General features: G+C 32.4%; 1 protein-coding gene across 1 annotated transcript; it reads left to right on the top strand.

Moving 5' to 3' along the window:
* Positions 1-434: 434 nt before the first annotated feature.
* Positions 435-20,520, top strand: LOC105342308 (tyrosine-protein kinase HTK16). Its single transcript, XM_011449217.4, has 19 exons — positions 435-756; positions 7,466-7,645; positions 8,003-8,146; positions 9,551-9,622; positions 9,999-10,114; positions 11,817-11,957; positions 12,509-12,614; positions 12,985-13,052; positions 13,398-13,535; positions 13,676-13,805; positions 13,898-13,978; positions 14,469-14,566; positions 14,859-14,961; positions 15,557-15,639; positions 15,924-16,067; positions 16,319-16,507; positions 17,027-17,118; positions 17,364-17,490; positions 17,886-20,520. The coding sequence occupies exons 1-19, from the start codon at positions 546-548 to the stop codon at positions 18,084-18,086; spliced, it is 2,424 nt and encodes an 807-aa protein (XP_011447519.3). The 5' UTR covers positions 435-545; the 3' UTR covers positions 18,087-20,520.
* The last annotated feature ends 272 nt before the right edge of the window (positions 20,521-20,792 follow it).

The raw sequence follows: 20,792 nt of genomic DNA, 5'->3' as shown, positions 1-20,792 counted from the left end.
TATCCTAGAAGCAAATTTCGGTGCTCTTGATCTGAAACAATTTTTTTGCAATAATACCTATATAGTATATAATAATATAATCATATGACATACTGATGTACATTTGCCCGGCTGTGTATGGACTTTTATTATGTGTAAAATCTCTCTTTTAGGCATTTCTATCTAATATCTGTAATCTTGTATGACTTCTTGGCCCAAAGTTGAAAATAAACTATTATTATATTATATTATAATGATGAATCTGTATAAGAATCATACCCAATCATGCGGTATTTTGTTTGTTTGTTTTTTTTTTTAGATATATCAATTATGAAAAAAGTTTATATGAATTAGGAATATCATATTTATGATAGAAAAAAAAATCATCTAAATAATACACGCACTTTATAACCTCAGTCACAACAATCGGGATCAAGATACAGAGTGATCCGACCAGCCTATTTAAATCACGTGATACAACAAAACGGCATGGAACCAGGAAGTGGAAACGAAAATTGAAAATCAGCTTGGTTCTGTGCCATTTTAATGAGAGCATCTAATGCACGATGGATGATTCGTTTGACGAGGAACGATATGATTCTGTCTACGCTAACGACCCGGTGAGTGAATTCCTGAATGTCACCGAAAGCCTTAAAGTTCAGAGCTTGGATCAACTTCTTGAGGAAGATAAAAGATCAAATGCAATAAAAGACGACCCAATTGCATGGTATCATGGAAAAATACCAAGAGAAGCTGCAGAGAGTATTCTCAAAGAGGGTAAATAAACATGTTACTCATTGATTTTGCTACAATCACAATGTGCATATGTATATTAAAGTTTTCGGGGGGGGGGGGGGGGGAGAAGGATGTTATTTCCTTTTGCATGCTTGTTATATATATGTTCATCTTCATCCAGAAAAAGGACTTTGGCATTAAATCAAAGCACTCTACCGTAACTTCAAATCAAATTGAATAATTGAATAAATTAAATTTATTAATGATCTGGTCTAAGTTGTACATTATACATGGGATAGATGGTGTCACTATTTAGTTTTCACAAGTATAATGTGATTTTAATGACTTTGTCTTTTAACCCGCTTGAAACTCAGAAATACTGCAGGCTGTTAAGAATTTGATTGAGTGACAAAGTATTATACCTGAAACACATGCAGGAGATAAAATTGCTAAACTGGCATAAGCAAAGCAATTGAGATTACTTTAATATCATAACATTTGTTAAAGATACGAAGTGCACTTCAGCATATGCTGTGTTCCTGGATGTAAGATCTTAAATCTTCTTTTTTTGTTTCGTATATGTAAAATGTGTATGCTGTAAAGTTACTAATTGTTGACAAGATACATATTCCAGCAGTATCCATCCAACCAAACCTTTATATATCCTTCTCTTTTGACTTTCAGTTTTGATACTATTAAGCAGAATTTATAAAAAAAAAAAAAAATAGTAGATTGACCTACAATACTCACAAAGAGTCAGCAGGCTGCTAGGTCAGTTATCAGGTTCTTGCTGCAATCTCCTTGCTCTGTGATAGATGTTTGCTTTAATATTTTCATTCACTGCCTCCATGGCATCTACAATTTTGTTTATGGTTGTTAAAACTTTGTTAACATACTTTGTATATAGTTTTAAATTTGAAGATACCACTACACCAGTTTTGAAACCCATACAGAACATTCATAAATTGTACACTTATATATTATATGTATATAGAAGAAATTGTACACTTTAAGTTACTGCATTCTCAGCATTTTAACAATTTTCATTAGAGACATGTGAAAATGGGAGTATAACTGCAAAGCATTCATTTTCCAAACAGCCGTGTACATATTTCTTTAAGACATCCCATACAGGTAATGGCACATCATTTGTACATAATGTAAACATATCTGCTGTAGCCTGATATTTCTCCTGATGCCCAACAATTCAGCTGAAAAACTGTAAACAAATCAATTGCTCAGGGCCCATGGCAAATGTAAACCAAGTTTATTGTATTTGGCAACAATCATTGCTATGTGAAATTTAAGTATCACTTGGGCATTAAAGAAGAATTGTACATGTTATTGGATGGCCCTAAGTTTAGCTGCATCAAAAGGCAATCAACTTCTTAAAATGTTAATGAATTAATCAGGAACCTTTTCAATAAGACAACTGCATGAGTATAATCATATTGCCATAATAACTTTCAATAGGTTATGGATTGAAATGACTAAGTAAGGATAAGCCAGTGATTATAATTTTGGTTTGCAAAGACAAAGTGTAAAAGAAATCATCTTTTTTTTGTATGCACCGCTCAGTGATTTGAACACAGTGTAACAATATCAAATGTTAATATTTTAAATATTCCTGAACTCCCTTGACACCTTATACTTTTTATGAGAAATCCATTCTACTTTTTTCCCCAAATTGCCACTGTTCTAAAATGCATCATTCATATATTTTGTCCTTATGAGAGCTCATTTTTAACAAAGAATTGCAATTTCTCTGCACCCCTTGATTTACATTTTTTTGTAACAGTTTATCATATCATATCCTAAAGATTTAGACATCTTGTCTTGACCTAACATTATCTGTATCAACAAACTTGTTTGTTTTGCCTCGGACTAGAATGTCGCGACGTGATTGGATGAAACGCGTCACGTGGCTGCCTTACAAATTTCTTTAAAAGGCAAGCGTCAAAATTTATAGCGCAACATGGCGGACGTAACGTTATTTGAACTGATTTTCTACACAAACGTTTGTTTACTTATCAAACTTTAGGTCCTCGACAAAACAAAACACTTATTAGGTTTGTTACTGACTGTTTAAAGAAAATTGTGGGGTCGGTAAAGTCCATAGAAGGCTCGGCTCCGCCTCGCCTTCTATGGACTTTACCGACCCCACAAATTTCTTTAAACAGTCAGTAACAAACCTAATAAGTAATATTGTGTAACTTTGTACAATGTAGGTCAGAGGATAAAACATCAGACCACTGATCCCCAGCTCCCAAGTTCAAAACTTGTTTAATTAAATTTAATTGTGTATTTTTAATCCATAACTCAGTACCCCAGCCCCCCCCCCCCCCCCCCCAATATTGTTGAAAAGTTTAACCAGTTGAGACTGCAGATTTGATGCATGTTTATCATTTCAGCATATTGTAAAGTATATGTGTATAAGTGATAAAATCATAGATAAATTTAAGATATGGCTAAAAGCATGTAACATTTATCTCTATAAAACTGTGATTATATATTACTTTTAAGGTACAATATCAATATATTATGGGAAATAACTCTCACTTATGATTAATTACAGTAGTACTTAATTACTGATTTCTATCAATTTTAACTGTCAGTTGGTGATAAATATTGTCAAAATTAAGAGTCAATACTTTGTTAATTGTAACATTTATTTTTCTGATAGCAAATTGATAGAAGTAAAATTTTACCAATGTTTACATAGGGTTGTACCACTTGTATGGATATCAACTTGGAACATAAGACATCTGATTCCTCTATCATTGATCTAATCTGTAATCTGTTTCTAAAATTGGAGACCATGGACAGACATTGAGGAAACGGTTAAAACCATTTTAACAAGGGCTTGGACTTTGGGTAGGGTAGTTGAGTCAAACGGCAATGTTAGGTAGGCCTGTCTATTTCATTGTAGGCCACTCAGCTATGGCTCGTTAAAATCAGCAGGATTTGTCTGGCTTTTGAGCGCAATTTGTATATAATTCGCTTGAAACCAATGTCATTTTAATTTGTTTTGATGCAAAATATAGATTGTTACATCCCACTGAAAGTCCAAGGTCTTGTTAAAATGGTTCTATGAGAGTAAGGGTCCTTTGAATTTTATGGCTATACCTGTTTAATAGTATCGGTACATTACTACAATTGTACTTTGTCTACTGTTGTCAATTCCCTCAGCTCTGAGATTTAAAAACTTAATTATGTATGTATAAATAAAATAAATTTTAAAAATCAGTTATTTTGCATTGTATGGTTGATAAAACAAGAGCTTAGTTGATATTATTAGATGTTTCCAATACAGGTATATATATTGTTCAGGGGATTTTTTTTTTTTATAATTTTCATCTGTTGGAATCTGTATATTAATGTCCTGGTTTATTTACTTTCCATTATATTATTATTCAATTTGTCCTTTTGTTAGCAGATAAATTACTGGTAATTCAAAAATAGAGTTTGATGTAATTCTCTGTACAGTCAGTGCATAACTGTGTCTGGGCGTAGTTGCGTAGGAGGTGCAGTACTGTAATGTGTAAAAATAATGTAGATGAACTGGTAGTACCGTACAAGCACTTTATAAATAGAGCAACATTAAATTTCAACAGCAAAAAATCATTGAGATTGGAGAAACACATAACTAATACGAACAAAAATGAAGAACATGTCCATTAACCAGATAACGGCAGGTTGCTATAACTGTATGGGGTTCAAGAAGTGTTCGATTCTGGCTTCAGAATATCATAGCAAGGTCATATCATCAGATTGATGCAAAGAATTAAACAAGTGAAAAGCTGTCAATGTGACAGCAAACCAGTTTTTTTTTATGTGAACTGTATCCATAATCCATGTCAACCCTGAATTGATAAACACTACCTACCGTATCCAGTGAAATGGAATACCCTATTTGCAATATTTTGCCAAAAAATGACCAAGTTAAAAAGCTGGTATTTTTTTCCCAATAATTATCAGAAATCAAAATCCTAGCAATATGCACACCTCTGATATATGTAAAATCTGATCTGCTAAAGAACAACTTCCTATCTTGAAAACTGTAGGAGGAGTTATCCGTACAATGAGGGTACCCTATATGCAATATTTTGCCAAAAATGACTAAGTTCAAAAGCTGGTATTTTTTAAAAAAATTATCAGAAATCAAAATCCTTGCAATATGCACACCTCTGATATATTTACAATTGATCTGCAAAAGAACAACATCCTATCTTGAAAACCGTAGGAGGAGTTATCCGTACAATGAGGGTACCCTTTTGGCAGCCACCTGCCCACCTACCCGCTCGCCATTTTAATAACCAGATCTTTCCGTTGGAAAACCCTGTTAATAACCAATCACAGAAATTTTTATGCTGAAGTTCAACATTGAAGGGAGTTTAGAATCTAGAAAAAATTATTTATTGCGTTTTAAAACTATTTTGTTGACCCCTTGAAAAATATACATTTTTTATATGTCCAAATATAGACTTTATTTAGCCTGTGAAGCAGATTGAGTCTATTTGATACTTGAGGGGCTGAAATACACTTGAACACAGGACAGGAACTCCAATATTATTAATGAGACCTATCATGAATGATGTGTTTTTTTTCAAAGTGTACTTGATGTTCCAATAAGTTGAGAGAACTTGTGCCCTGTAACAGACTACTTATATGATTGGATAAGGCTTCGAGACAAAGATGGTCATTTATAACACACTTAATTAGAACCTGAATAACCATTACAGGCTCTTGTAGTTGTGTAAACAAGTCTGGAATGATCAATCTGAAACATCCATGTAAATGTACATATTCGGAGAAAACTTCTCTCTCTCTCTCTCTCTCTCTCTCTCTCTCTCTCTCTCTCTCTCTCTCTCTCTCTCAATCTGTTTTTCTTCCTGAAACCATTTGCATGCGTGATGTTGTTCAGATTTATTTGGTTTTCCAGTTCATATGGTTTTTTTTCTACAGTTTAACCCAGATGTTAAATAAAAATCCCCTCGTAGTTCCTACTCAGAGTGTTCTCCATTTATAGATTTATTCTTTGCTCTATCAATGGCTGAATCTGATGGAAAGCCAAGGGTTCACCGTTGTGATAGAATATGACCGCCTCAGGATAGCTACCGGGTATTTAATTCTGCACAATGAAATGTTTTCATGTTCAGGTGTATACCAACAGATAAATATTTAAGGGCTTATTTTTATTAAAAGAAGTTGTTAGGTATGGTGAAGGTCAATTTTGCATCGCAGCATATTTTGATTTCTGAAATAAATTCATGTATCAGTTACCCTTTATTGTAATTAGTACATGTACATAACTTTCATTTTTATGGCTACTCAAAACTGCATGGAAGTTCATTTTTGGTCTCTCTTTCTCTCTCTCTCTCTCTCTGTTAATTTATGATAAATACATAAAAACATCCCTGTATTTCAATTGACCCAGTTTATTCCCATAAAAGAAGCATATCTAAATTAAACACTTCTGCATTGTTGATTACAGGGACTTTCTTCTGTTTTTAGTAACAGGAAGTCACGATCATCTCAACGCAATGCGATTGTTAACGTATATATGTGTACTTTAATGTTTGTAAATTCATAAAAATTTCCTCAACATTGGACAGGTTGTTTATTTTCCAATACAAGTAAAAAGTATATCTAATCTACAGATTAATTTCTGAAGTTTTGAAGCCATGAAAGTCTTACTTTATATCGAATACCATAAATTCAGTGTTTGTACATTTATTAGTTTTTAAATATCAGGTAATATGAGGATATTTTTTCTTCAAAACACTTTTAGGAAATTTATTTGGATGGTCTTGCTTGAAAATGTCGTTTTAATTTTTTTTTTAACAATAGAATGAAATTAAAAATTGTTTATTTGTAATTATATAATAATTTTTATTCCACACAAATTACAGCAATATTTTTTTTTAGAAACTAGTCAAGATTTCCATGAGGAGGTCTTCCTTCCAAATTTGAAAACGATGAGATAATAGAACTTGACTGATATGTTCGACAATAAGATATGGTTAAATGAAGGAAGGAGGGGAGGGGGGCTCAGATAAAGAGCCAGTCCCCATTTCTTGATATCAAACAAGAGTTTTGTTGATTTTAAACCCTTTTTGTTCACCAATGAATTTTAAAATTTCTTGCTGTTTTTGAGATATTTAGAAGTGGTATGTTGAGGGATCAGCCATTCAACTCCTTTTAGGGCTGTTGGGGTAAATGGAATGGTCACATAGTGTGTTAAGAAATTCATTCTGTGCATCCTTTGATCAGTAAACATGTGAGATCAATTTACATATATTAAAAATCTTAAATTTCATTGGAATTGGCCAAGCCTTTTCCAAAATTTGTATGCACAAAATTAGAAGAAGAAAAAAAATAAGAATGGAGACTTGTTACACGATAAGGGTCATCTTTTGAAAAAGAGAGACCCTCATCATTTAGTAAGTGTGAATAATTTCTCTAGATGCCATTTTTTTTATTTTTTTTAAATAAAAGCTCATCTTGTTTAGGATTACTATAAAGTTAGGTTAAACGCTCATTCATGATGCAATTTATGATTTTACAGGGCTAGTGGGTCTGCAGATAACTATATACGAATTCTAGCTGCCATTACTTATGTAAATGTCCTTCATTCTTAGAGTAATTGTCCAATTTTACAGCTTTAGTGAGTCTGCAGGGAAATGTGTAGAAATACTAGAAACTGAAGTTATATGTCCATCATTCATGATATGATTGTTTGATTTTACAGGTTTAGCGAGTTTGCAAGGAACAGGAGCAGACAGCAATGGCCTCTATCTGATTCGCGACAGCACCAGCTCCGACAAAGATTTTGTTGTTTCTGTTACCCATGATGCCAAAGTGTTCCATTTTCAAATCAAAGAAGTGTTTGATGGGCATTACAAGTTGGATGAAGGCCCAACTACACAAGGTAGGTTTGTGGTTGGATTTTAGGCACTCCTTGCTCATGTATGAAATATTTCATTCTGTATTATTACTTGACCCAGTGTTTATACTTCAATTATGTTATCTATGAAAAGATAATGTACAAGATATATTGACCTCATGATTGGCTCCAATAAACTTTAAGTGATTCAATTTAAAATTCATGGTAAAAGCCTGATAAAAGAAAGTGGCAGAATTGAAAAATATAAAGTAATGGTGTTGATAAATGCATTCATTGTATATCAAAGTTAAAAAGCTATACAGCACACATTTGAATCAAACTGATAATTATTTCTGTCAAATCTCTATGTAATATTACCAGTTTTATCTGTTTGTCTTGCAGGGTTGGAAAAACTTGTCGCCTTTTACGAGAATGGAGCAAATGGTCTGATCACAAAGCTGACCCGGCATTGTAAAGGTTCCCCTCCCCCTGACCGGGCGAGGCTGAACGGTCCCACTAACTTACTGCACCGGGCCGTCATGGAAGGTAGCTGACCCATAAACCGACTGCATGGGTTACTGTGGTTTCATCAATATTTGTTGAATACTAATTTTAGGGGATTTTGTTTTCAGTTGAACCGATAAATAAACTCAATATGGTTACTGTTATTTCATCAATAGGGCTTATTAGTTTGAATATCAAATTCAGTGGGATTTGTTTTAGAGAGGATCCACGATATTAGATCTTTATTAAAGTTCAATATTTATTTCCATATTGTATTGTCAGGATCACTGGCCACAAATTTGTATCCTTGAAAGTATGATTTTCACTAATTCCATGAAAATTTACGCCCTCAATTATCAATCGAACCACAATATTACAGCTAAAAATCCAATAATAGAAGAGATATATTTGTCTGCAACTCAAGTATGGAAGCAAGCACATACAATTTGTACTCTCTGACAGGAAATAATACAATCACATTTAGGAGTGTGTATTGTAAAACCTTGACACATTATAAGCATGAACTTAATTCGGTGCAATGCATTATTTTTTTCCCCCAGATTTATGTGTTTTAATGTTTACAAAGCTGTCAGTTGTATTACCTTATTTTCTGCCTCCAAAATGAAGGCTGAGATCAGAGTTGCATATGAGCGTAAACATGCATTTTCTATAAAAAAAAAATTTAACCTGACTTTTAACCGGACTCGTGTTTGGTCCCTAAGTTTCTAGATTTAGCCGCTTGTGCTGTTTATAAATGGAATGGTGTGTGTATATCAAGGACAAAGTTCAAAGCTGGATTTTCCATTAAGTATAACATTATCACATCATTAGACAGGTTTATCAAAGATTTTTATCAACATATCAACCTGAATGAAATTCACATCTAGTTTTGTCTGTTGCAATATTTTGTCCATTAAGGAAAATAAAACCACATGAAATACTTAGTAGATAATAATTGATTAACGCTGTGATAGGAGTGGGATTCATAGTCAGTGCTAAATATCAAATAATGGGGAATTACTTCCTGCTACATTTCTTCTCAGAGATGTTTCTTTAGATGATATGAAATAAAAGAAGTTGCACTCTCTGACATCATATTTGTTTATAACTTTTGTACAGCTTAACATGGTGAAGTTTGATTTTCAATCTACTGGTATTCTAAATGCCCTCAATTTAGAACTTTAGAATCTTTAACTATGTTAACTTATCCTTTTCCAGCCTTTTTAAAATATTGTCTGTGTAGAATTGCTGAATTTCAAGTACTGCTTGTTTTTTTCATCTAAGCACTGGGCAATGAGGATTTATTTTGGCAAAACTCAAATTAGTAATAATACATTTGGTTTGTAGGTCAGGGAATTATCAGTGAAAAAGTCTTATTAAATCTTTGATTTTAATTTGAAGACTTTAGATACGTTTATTTGTTTGTATTGTATTTGCCTTTTTTAGGAAATGAAGATACAGTGGCCAGTATATTACAACATAGACTTTGTCCTCCTGTAAATGCCAAAAATGAATTAGGTAAGCTTCTATCATGTTCAATAAATGCATATTTATTAGAAACTTTTAGCAAGTAGACTATGTTCAGATAATAAAACATGGATATCTTTTCATATCTTTGAGATGAATTCTTTGTAATGTATGCAATTAAAGTTTATGTAAGTTTGAGTTTGTGATAGCACACCATATTCCAAAATTTTTTCCCAGACTTTGAGCTACTTAATTAAAGCTGTCTCTCTGGAGATAAACAGATTGGTACTGTATATATAGATAGTCATCAGTGTATGAGATATGATTGTGAAGTGAATTTGTAGAGATAATTTAATTCTGAGTGAACTTAACAAAGAGGAATGTACCAAAAGATTTATGGAATACAATTTTATTTCCAAACTCTCAGGAACTACAGCTCTGCATGATGCCTCAAAGTATGGGAAAGCAGTTATTGCTAGATTGTTAATTGACAAGGGAGCAGATGTTCACGCCAAAGATAGAGCTGGCTTCACTCCATTACATGTAAGTGAGAGCTAGATGAACCAAAATATATTACATGTAAATAATGTAACACATGTAATTGTTTATTAAACAAGCAAGGAAACAAGTTACATTTAACTCAGGCATGGGGGTAATTGTAATCGAGTAATCGTAATTGATTGTAATGATTACTCTTTTTCAAGAAATCGACAGTAATTGGTAATCAAAGAGATTTTCGATTACTTGTAACATTGAAATATGGACAGTCCATATGTGGTGTAAGGTCTGCTTCATTATATATGGTACAGACCATGAAACATGTACATGTGGATGTTAGCTATATTACGCCAAAGTTCTGAATTTTGAATGAACTTGTTTACTTATATAGAATGCAATGTTGTTGAAAGGAAAGATAGTCCACTTTTAATTCAGTGTTGAATTTTTAGTTGATACCACAAGGGTCAAAGCAGAGTTGAGTAATATTCTAATTTTGCAGTTATTTGTAATGACCATTTATAAGGAAGGGATATTACTGACAAAGACATAGTTGAGACTGCTACATGTATTAACATTGCAATGGCCAAGGACAGAGAAAGTTTTTATTGCACAGCTTCAATTTACAACAAAGAAGAAAGCTTGAACACTATTACGTGTAATAAATCACCACACAATGGCAGGGTTTTATAGCGCCACATTACATGTAAATTATGACTAAGGATAAGGAAGTTAAATCATGTCAATAACATGTACATATATAGTAATTACTGACAACAATGGAGGATAGGTCACATGACGGGGCCTTCTGTTGATCAAGGTGTACATCAGGAAATATATGTGAATGAAGTTACATGTTAGATTTATCAAAATTGTTTGTCCAAGTATAATACAATCACATTGAAGACAGTATTTTGCCAAAAAAAAAGTTAATTAGTGAATAGTCTTTATAATAACATGGAGTTATAACACACAAACTTTTGATGAAACAATTTATTATCTCAATTATTATACTCTATCAATATACAGGCATTTTGTTAAAAATTAATAATCATGTCATGAAAAACTAGTATTTTATACTAATTCAGTTGTACCTGTAAGCAGGGACATACATACTAACGGGATAGGCAACTTCTACATTCGCCATGTTTACTTCCCAAACTATCACGCGAGCCTTGACAAGTTTTTAAAACCCTGTTTAATCTTAGTAAAATGTTTTATTTTTTAATTACATTATTTATTTTCTCTTGTTAAAAGAAATAGCTTTTTCATACATTTTTATTCATATGTTGTTAACTAATTTAGATAAAAAGAAAATAAACATCGATTTTCATGTACTCTCGGAAATGGGGCAAAAAAGGGTCTCGGGGTTTTGAGAATTCCGTAGTAATTATGGTCAGATCAGGGTTATAAATTACGAATAACAATTCTAGAATAATTTCAAGATAGTTTTTAAAAGGTTTTATAACGATATATCAAGTACAACATAGATATGTCAAGTTAAAAATGACCTACGAAGTCACATACCATGTGTTTTCGGCAAGACTTGTGAGAGTTGCCTATCCCCTTAGTATATACGTTCCTGCTTTAAGTGGTAGAGCTTTTGTCAGACGGCCTCCAGACCCTTAGATTCTCTTAGACGTGCAGATCATTCTAGCTTAGATCATTCTTCTTCTGTAGAGAAAAATTGTGTGAATGAGTTTTCTTTTAATTAAATTGATTTAAATGAACCAGAGAATTGTTTTAACAGAGGGCTTGCTCAGCGAATTATGCAGATGTTGTGACGTTGCTGATCAAACACGGAAAAGCTGATCCTCAAATTCGATCTCCAAAAACTGGCTGGGTGGCCCTCCACGAGGCAGCCATGAAAGGCAATGCTGATTGTATTAAGGTAGCTATGACACGCACTTTAGTCTTTCACAATAAACTTGTAAACAACATATTTCAGTTGATCTTCCAAACTATGCATAAAATGTAGCCTTAGAAAATAAGGTTTAACATGAAAGTTCTTGATAATACAATATCATGTTGGTTATTTTGATGTAATGTCAGGAAGTAATTGCTAATTAATGTTAGAAAAAAGTGGTTTGAATTTTGGCATATGTTCAGATTTCAAACAATTGATTTTTTTCCAAAGGGTGGGGATATTTTCACAAAAAAGCGTATTTGCAGCTTAATAGAATTACCTGATATACAATTTAATATTCCCATAATTGATGAGTCATAAATTTTTTATGAACAATTTTACCAGCAACCAATTACAAGTATATTGTTAAAGTTTATAATCTACAGAATGATAGTTCTTGCTTGGAAGCTTTGCTTTCTTATACGTCATGGAAAGAGTGTGACAAATTGTTAAAAAGATACATTATATGAATATAATACTATGTGCTGTCCCTATACAAGACCAGTATTAATGTAACAAGGACATTCCACTTGCAGAAACTCCTACAGTTCTTTGCTCCCATGATGCCGAGAGCAGATGACGGCCAAACACCATTAGATTTAGCATCGAGGTACAACCGCCAAGACTGCATTCCTCTGCTAAGTATGTAGCTTTCAGTAGTTTTATCAAGTTCTGATTTTTTTTGTTCTGTTCTAATTTAATTTATTGGAGCCTTCAAAATTTATTTTTCACATTGAATATTTTTGAACACAGTATTCTATTTGTCTGAGTTGGAGTTATCAGTGAATATATGTCAAATAGTATCATGATATTATTTCAATGTTTCAAAATGTTCTCAAAAGATCACATATTAGATGATATTATTTTAATTAAAACTTGTTATGAAAGTGCAAAAGGATTATATGAAATGCTGTGATACTAAATATCTCAGGTTTTTGTTCTGTTTTCCAGTGTTATTTGTTTCATGATTTTTGTTCTGTCTTAAAGAGCTGTAATTTTGTTCTGTTTACAGGGTTTCCTGACAAGAGACAGGTTAGAACAAAGAAAGAGTATTGGTTTCACTCAGGCTTGGACAGGAAGGTAACTGAAAATGTTAAGAAAAAATGCACTTTAAACAATACCGGTAGGTATAATCAATTTGAAACAGAGATTCCTTGATCATATTGAGGAGGTCACCCATAAAGTTTTTTGTAATTGGATTTCCATAACTCATGTTAAAAAAGACATTTCTTAAAACAATTTTTGGATTTTAAAAAAGGTTGGATAGTTAAATAATGTGTTCAAGAAGCCACAGGTAGGAGAGAGCTATGCAGACACTGGACCCGCTTGAGACATTTTGTGTAACCATTATTGTTTACAATGGAATATTTTTGTTGCATAGGATTGTGTGACCATGTTTATTTATAACTTGTTGATATTGTACAGGCAGCGACTCAGCTTCTGGAGGAGTACCGAAAGGAAGAGGGTCTGTTCCTGGTGCGGAAAAGTACCCGCAACGAGCATTACAACGTTATCTCACTTTGTCATAAAAAGAGCATATTTAATTTCGAAATCAAAGTAACGGTAAGCATGCATATTTAAAAAAAAATTACTGTGTGGTTTCTATTTAAGGATTTTTTAGAAATGTTGTCGAAGGGTATTTTTTTTGTTTTCTTTTCTTTTATGCAAATGTCTCAAATTCTGTGTTTTATTGTTCATTACAGGATTACCTAAATTGTTCAGTACATTATATAGACGATGGTCCATACTTTGAAAACCTTTTACAATTGATTGAACATTACAGTCGATATTGTGATGGTCTGTCCACAAAACTTAGAGCTTCTATAACTTCAGGTATTATTTTTTTGTTGTAATATGCTTACCAGCTATATGTTAATATGTTTTAAAAGTGGATTTTTTAAAAATTTGTTTTTTCTGTTTTGTAGATAAACGTAAAATGGAAATAGATGAAGAATATTACAATGTTCAAGATGTTAATAATACTTCAAAGCGTCTGTCTTCACCAGGTATATGTATGAAAATGGAGTGGAAAGGGGGGGTATCAATCATGTTATTGAAAATGCAATAATACACGTACTTTAAAATGTTCCCTTTCTCTTGATTCTGTGTTCAAGGATTGAATTGTGGTATGGAACAACTTTTTCTAAAGTTTAAGGATTATCATCTACCCCCCACCTTACTTCTCTTTCTTTTTACATGGATTATCAACTAACTTGACTATTTCGATTCACAACTCAGCCTCTATGGTTTTATTTTGTGTCATGATGACCAATGAAATGGAAAATGCTGCTCGGATGTGGGTTTTTTTTTATTTAGTTACCAGAGTCATGAAAAAATGAAAAGCTGTTCATTCATAAGATTTTAAGATGTTAATTAACAAAAAGTATTTACTTATTTTTTTTTGTATGGAATTTGCCACTTGATTGTGACTGTTCAGTGCATATTATTTAGCCAGTTTTCTAATTTGTAATGCCTGTGTTACATGTTTATTTTTAGCACCACCAGTTCCCCAGTCTCGACCTGGTCTCCCTACCCATCCAAACAATCTCCATGGCGACCCAAAGAATGAGCCACCCCCTCTCCCCCCAAGTCACGTGAGTAAACAAATGTCCTTGTCTTTACAAAAAAAAAATTGGTAGATAAGTCAAAAGATTATTCATTAGGTACTGAAACCATGAAGTGGGAATTTTTATTGCAGGTTAAAAAGAGATAACAATAAAAATATTAAAATATTTGTTATGATAAAATTTAAGTTATTATAAAATATAATAATATTTTGTTGCAATGAAATATCAAAAAGTTTTGTAAGATAAAAATTAATATCAAAAGGTTTTGCTGTGCTAATATATGATTTGTACATAGAAATTTGCTTTATCTCCTTTTTAGCCCCCAACCAAGCAACCATCTGCCAGTTTAAAGAAGGATTTAGGAGACAGGCAAAGTAGCCTAGACGAGTTTAAAAAGATTGACAAAAGGGACATTAAGATTGGTAAGGAACCTTTCCTCATGTCTAGCTGTGAATGTTCTATCAATGTCAAACAGGAAGGATTATTCACACTTTACAGTGTTTATGTACTGCCACTCATATATTTAAAACAATCTTAGCAAAACAGTTGACTTATTAATAATTATTGTTATGTAATTAAGTTCAGTTCTGTCTATCTTCTTGTTCTTTTTTTTTCATTGCAAATTCTTACATACATGTACTTTTCACTTTCTCACTTTTATCTTTTTTAAGGGATAAAAACATTTTAGTGTTAAGTGTCTATATAGTGTGGAGTGTCAAATCATTTATTAGGGTCAAATTTAATGCAGTTTTTTTGGTTTCTATATTTCCTGAATAAATAAACTGATAATGTCTTTTCATCATACAAATGATGGATAATATACAGTAAAACACGCTTATAACGAAGTCCCAGGGACGGCCAATTTAACTTCGTTATAAGCGTAATTCGTTATATCCGTCAAGTTTACAACATGAGATAGAGACTTGGGGAATGAAATTCACTTCGCTGTAAGCGTCAATTCATTATAAGCGTGTTCGCTATAACCGTGTTTTACTGTATATTTTTTTAACATTACAGGGTGTGAATTAGGTCAAGGAGAATTTGGAGCTGTTAAAAAAGGATTCTATACTCAAAGAAAGGCCAAGTTCAGGAGCACTCAGGTAAGATGGAACATTTTATATTTGGGTATATGCGACTATCGTTGATAGATTCTCAACAATGCATTGAGATAATGTAATATTTGTGTTGTGTGGCTTGTATCATAGGATATAGATACATGTATACTTGTCATTGAAAAAAGTTATTTTTAATACATTTATTGCAATGTTATTCTATGAATATACTCTTGAATTAGAAGAAAATATTCAATTGTTTAAATTCAAAGCGGTTTGAGCTTCCTTGAATGAACAAATTTTAGGAAAAGGTCATTTTTTTATGTTTGTAGACTGAGGTTGCGTTGAAAACTTTTCATGATGACTCAATGTCTGGTGCGATGACCAGTATAATGGAGGAGGCCCGACTAATGCAGAGGTTGGACCACGAGTGTATTGTCAAGCTGTATGGGATCTGTGAGAAGCCATTTATGCTGGTAAGAGCACCCCTATATCTCTCTTACAACTCGCACAAAATAGTGTTAATGATTTCAGTAAGTACTGATTAAAAGGAAAATTTACAACATCTCTCAGTAAAATATGCATCCTTATTAGGAGGTTCATTTGAGATAAAACTTTTAATTATTTACATATTTCATTCTTGATATTTCCTAGTTTCAAAAGGGCAACACACACAATTATGCTCAAGATATTTGATCAAAGTTCCTGTCCTTTGGTTTGTCTGTAGGTGGAAGAATTCATTCCTTTAGGCTCTATGTTGGATTACCTGTATGAGCACAAAAACCAAATCCAAGCCAACCCCACCATGTACCTGTGGGCCTCACAGGTAGCCCACGGCATGTGTTACCTGGAGACCATGAAAATAGTCCACAGGGATCTGGCAGCCAGGAACATCCTAGTCCAGAGTATGCAACAGGTAGGATATAGTATGATGTATGTATAATATACCGGTAATTAAGAAGTAGGAAGGATATTGTATAGCATATGGATAGTATACGGGAAGGTAGGATATTGTATAACATATGGATAGTGTTAGGGTAGGTAGGATATTGTATAACATATGGATAGTGTAAGGGTAGGTAGGATATTGTACATGTATGACCAATAGATAGATAAGTAGTAAATAGGATATTGAATGATGTATGGATAGTGTAATGAGTAGGTAGGATATTTTCTGATGTATGAATAGATATTGTATGATGTATGGATAGTAAAAGGAGTAGGAAGGATATTTTTGGTAAATGGATATGATGCATAGTGCAGGAACTATTACATTTCTTAATATTGATGTTGATATAAGTGCATTTTAGTTCAAAATACAAAATATTTAATTTTTAAATTATGACTGATTATGATAATTTTGATTTACTCATGGTTGAAATGTTCTTAAATTCTGTTGGAATTATTTTGATTCATGACTTTGATTGACACACAGGTGAAGATTAGTGATTTCGGGTTGTCCAGGGCTTTTGTTGAAGAGAAGAACTACTACCAAGCCTCCAAGGGAGGCCGCTGGCCAATCAAATGGTACCGTTAATTTGTTTCTTGTTAATACTAATGAACCTTGGTTCTATAGAGCTTACTAATTTTTCTCATAACCATTTTACCTGTAAGACAAAATTATTAAACCGTCACATTAATTTAATTTTGATTTTACGGTTTACCTTTAACTTAATGCATTCACATGATTTAGGAAAACAAAATTGAATGATTAGTTGATAGTTGATCCATTAATTTCAGTTTTTTTCAAGTTTTTGTAATCTCTGTTATAGGTATGCACCAGAATGTGTCAATTATGGGAAGTTCAACCATAAGACAGATGTGTGGAGTTTTGGTATCACATTGTGGGAGATGTTTTCCTATGGAGAGCAGCCGTATGGTGACAAAAAAGGAGTAGAGGTAATGGCTTGTACTGGTTTGTTAGGATAGACTCCAAGGAACACATGTACAGGTTTCTGTTTGATTTCCATGTACATGTGTCTTTCTCACATCCCATTGTATCTAATATGGACTTAATTAAAGGTCTATTATTGGTAATAGAATACACAAGCAAACTGATTGTGTTTAATAGCTGTATATATAGGGTAATTCAACAGCTGCCTTGGAATTCACATTAAATCATGATATATTGTAAATAATCATGCAGAAATCTTACCTAGGATTCACTATATTTTCTTTATATTCACTAGAAAAGAAAAAAACACAAAAACTTGAGTTGCAATAAGTTGAACACATTGCCAGATGTTAAAGCTGTTTACCGGTAATTAGGAATTTGATGTCTGTGTTTTGAACAGGTGATGCAGTTCATTGAGTCTGGTGAACGTCTAGAAAAACCGGATAACTGTCCCAAAACCTGTTACTTAAAGATGTTGGAATGCTGGAACAAGGAACCAGCCAAACGACCTGATTTTAACGACCTTTATAGACATTTCCAGGTGGACCAAGAATATGCATCAGTGAGCGAGATTCAGAGAAGCAGGACAAAGAAATATTAGATATATTTCAAGTGCGGACATTTGATGTTTTCCCCCATCTAAAGACTGTCAGTTGATCTGACATAGCTATAATCATATTGTCATAGCTTTACAAAAAACTTTACTTTTGAATTTTTTTATGTGCTTGCATACATCTATTTTAATCCCAGTTGATGAGCATGAATCATACATATAAATGTTTCAACATTTTCCATGCAAACATTATAGTGCCCATGAAAACTATTTTGGTGCATTAATTAATTGCTCTGCATTTGCATTTTCACAATTTTTTTTTTATCTGAATGAGGGAAAAGTGTTCAGAGAGATTGGTACTGATACTTAAGTCAAGAATTCAAAGGTTTTCAAGTTGAAATTTTTATTTTCAATTTCTATTTGTTTATTTATGTGTAAATTATTTTTTTTTTTTTAGGTTTCAAAATGTTAAACCACATTCCTTTAAGAATATGTAGCAGCTAATAAGTCTTTAAATTAATTGGTTAACCTGCTCAAATGCTAGACATACTGTTATTCATGATGAAATGTTATTTTATACCACAAATGTTTGTGTAATTATTCAGGAAAAAATGTTGTTGTTCTCACATTCCTTGAACGTTGTTGCATTCCTAGGTCTAACACAATTGAAATGTTTTACTGCATACAGGGAATTATTCGCCCCCGCTTTATTTTTGCCCCTTTCGCCCTGGTTGTCAGTGGGCGAATTTTAGACTTCCCAAATTCCAATGTCTTAATTACTGGGTATCTCTCTTTAAACACACTTTGTCTGGACGAATTCAAGATGGGGCAAACCATTTACAACCCAAGAAGGGCGAAAATAACATGGGGAAAAAATTACCATTTTTGTTATTTTTAAAATTTGATTAGCTTGCCTTCTATACAACTGACTGCAACCCCTATAGCAATACATAAAATCATGTTATATTCCTACCCAGCCATATACTAAATTATCTCCCTTTGGTTGCTAGTCATAAATGTAGTCATAAATGATGATGGCTAAACCATTACGAATTAAAAAGATTTTAATTTGATCTCACATTTATTGTAACAGCTATATTGAAGCTTGCCTTATACATTATGCAAGTATGAAAAGCAATAGAGATGTTTCTATTTTGCAATTAAATCTTTTCTCGATTGAAACAACTAGAAACCAATGTTAAATATACTAAAATAAATAAAACATAAAATTTCCTGTGTGTGAAATATTAACGATGGTTACAGCATACAATTTAATGAAGGAACTTAACAAAATTACATGAAAAATGAGAAGAATTTTATCTAATTTTTTTAATGTATGCTTATAGTATTTATATCTTTGTTAATGAAGACCTACAATTTTGAAAAATACAAATTTAAAAATGTACGATTTAAATTTTGTTGATGCGAAATTTTTTTGACATTCGTTATTTTATGTGGTTCATCTTATTCTTTGTTCTAATCTTGATTCGTTTTTAGATTGTTAATTTTACACCTGCATAATACCTCTGTAAATTCAAGTTCAGCTAGATTAATACTACTTTTGCATTCTATATGATGGATACAGCTATGGTCTTTTCACACTTGAAAGACCAAAAGACATTGCATAATCATTTTTTTTTCTTACTAGATATGATGATGCTTTAAATTTTAAATGGTAGCTAACAACCAGAGATGTCCAATTCAGTTTTTATGACATGAATTATTGGATTTTCATGAACCCCTCCCCCCCCCCCCCCCATTTTTTGTTGTTAAAGAGATGATCTAGGTACTAATTTCATCTTAAAGGTGCTGATAAATTTAATTCTTTGTTATTTTTTTTCAAATTTCTTACAAACGCTTTTGCAGGAAACTTCTCATGACATGCTTAGAAAAATAGAAAGGAAAGATTTTTTCTGTACTATGTTCATATTCCCACTTAATAGAACAAGTTTAGAACAAGTGACAGCACTTAAAAGAAACTAATGTAGAAAAGCCAAATCTTGCTCGTAATGAATGAATTCAAATTTATCTAATGCCAGATTTGATAATCTACATCTAAATTAAAAAGAAAGAATTTATATTTTAAAATTTCCATAACATTTAACAGTGGTTGAATTTTATTATAAAATTTTGGACAAACTTTGATTCCCTCATGATATATGTTGCCTTCATCACATGTGTCAGTGTTAATTGATATCTTATGAGTTTGTAGCATCAGTATTTATGTATCATATTTGTATTGTCAACGTCGTGTGAACAAACATAGCATGTTATTTTCTATAGAAAGTTATATTATTGAAGTTATGCACTTGTTAAGTTTAGATATTTCAACACTTTATTATTATATAGAGATAATGTTTTATATTTTGATATGATGAAATTATTAACAAAGACAGTTTGTTTCTATTATTATTGCTTTGAATGACTATATGTCATCTTCTTTGTACTTTTAATAAAAGACAATTTTATATCTTGATACATACATGTGTGTTGACATCCAAGTATACATATGGTATTAGCAAAACTTATGACATAAAGTATAGCTATGCCTCTTTCAGCACGCGGTACCATTCAATAGTTTTCACTTGGGTCACTCAGCTTAGAAATATTTGGAGAAGGTGGACTCACTTAGACTAAACACTGTACAGTCCCTGGCAAAATGAAAAAAAAATTAAGATTCGGCCCAAACCAAATATAGTCTTGCTGCTCGTGTACAAGTGCCCTTGCAGTCAAATAAAACTCTTATTTAATAAG

Source organism: Magallana gigas, chromosome 8 (genome assembly GCF_963853765.1).
Source record: "Magallana gigas chromosome 8, xbMagGiga1.1, whole genome shotgun sequence".
Classification (NCBI taxonomy): Eukaryota; Metazoa; Mollusca; class Bivalvia; order Ostreida; family Ostreidae; genus Magallana; species Magallana gigas.
Note: the sequence above shows the minus strand (reverse complement) of the source record. Positions and strands in the feature narration are given on the sequence as shown.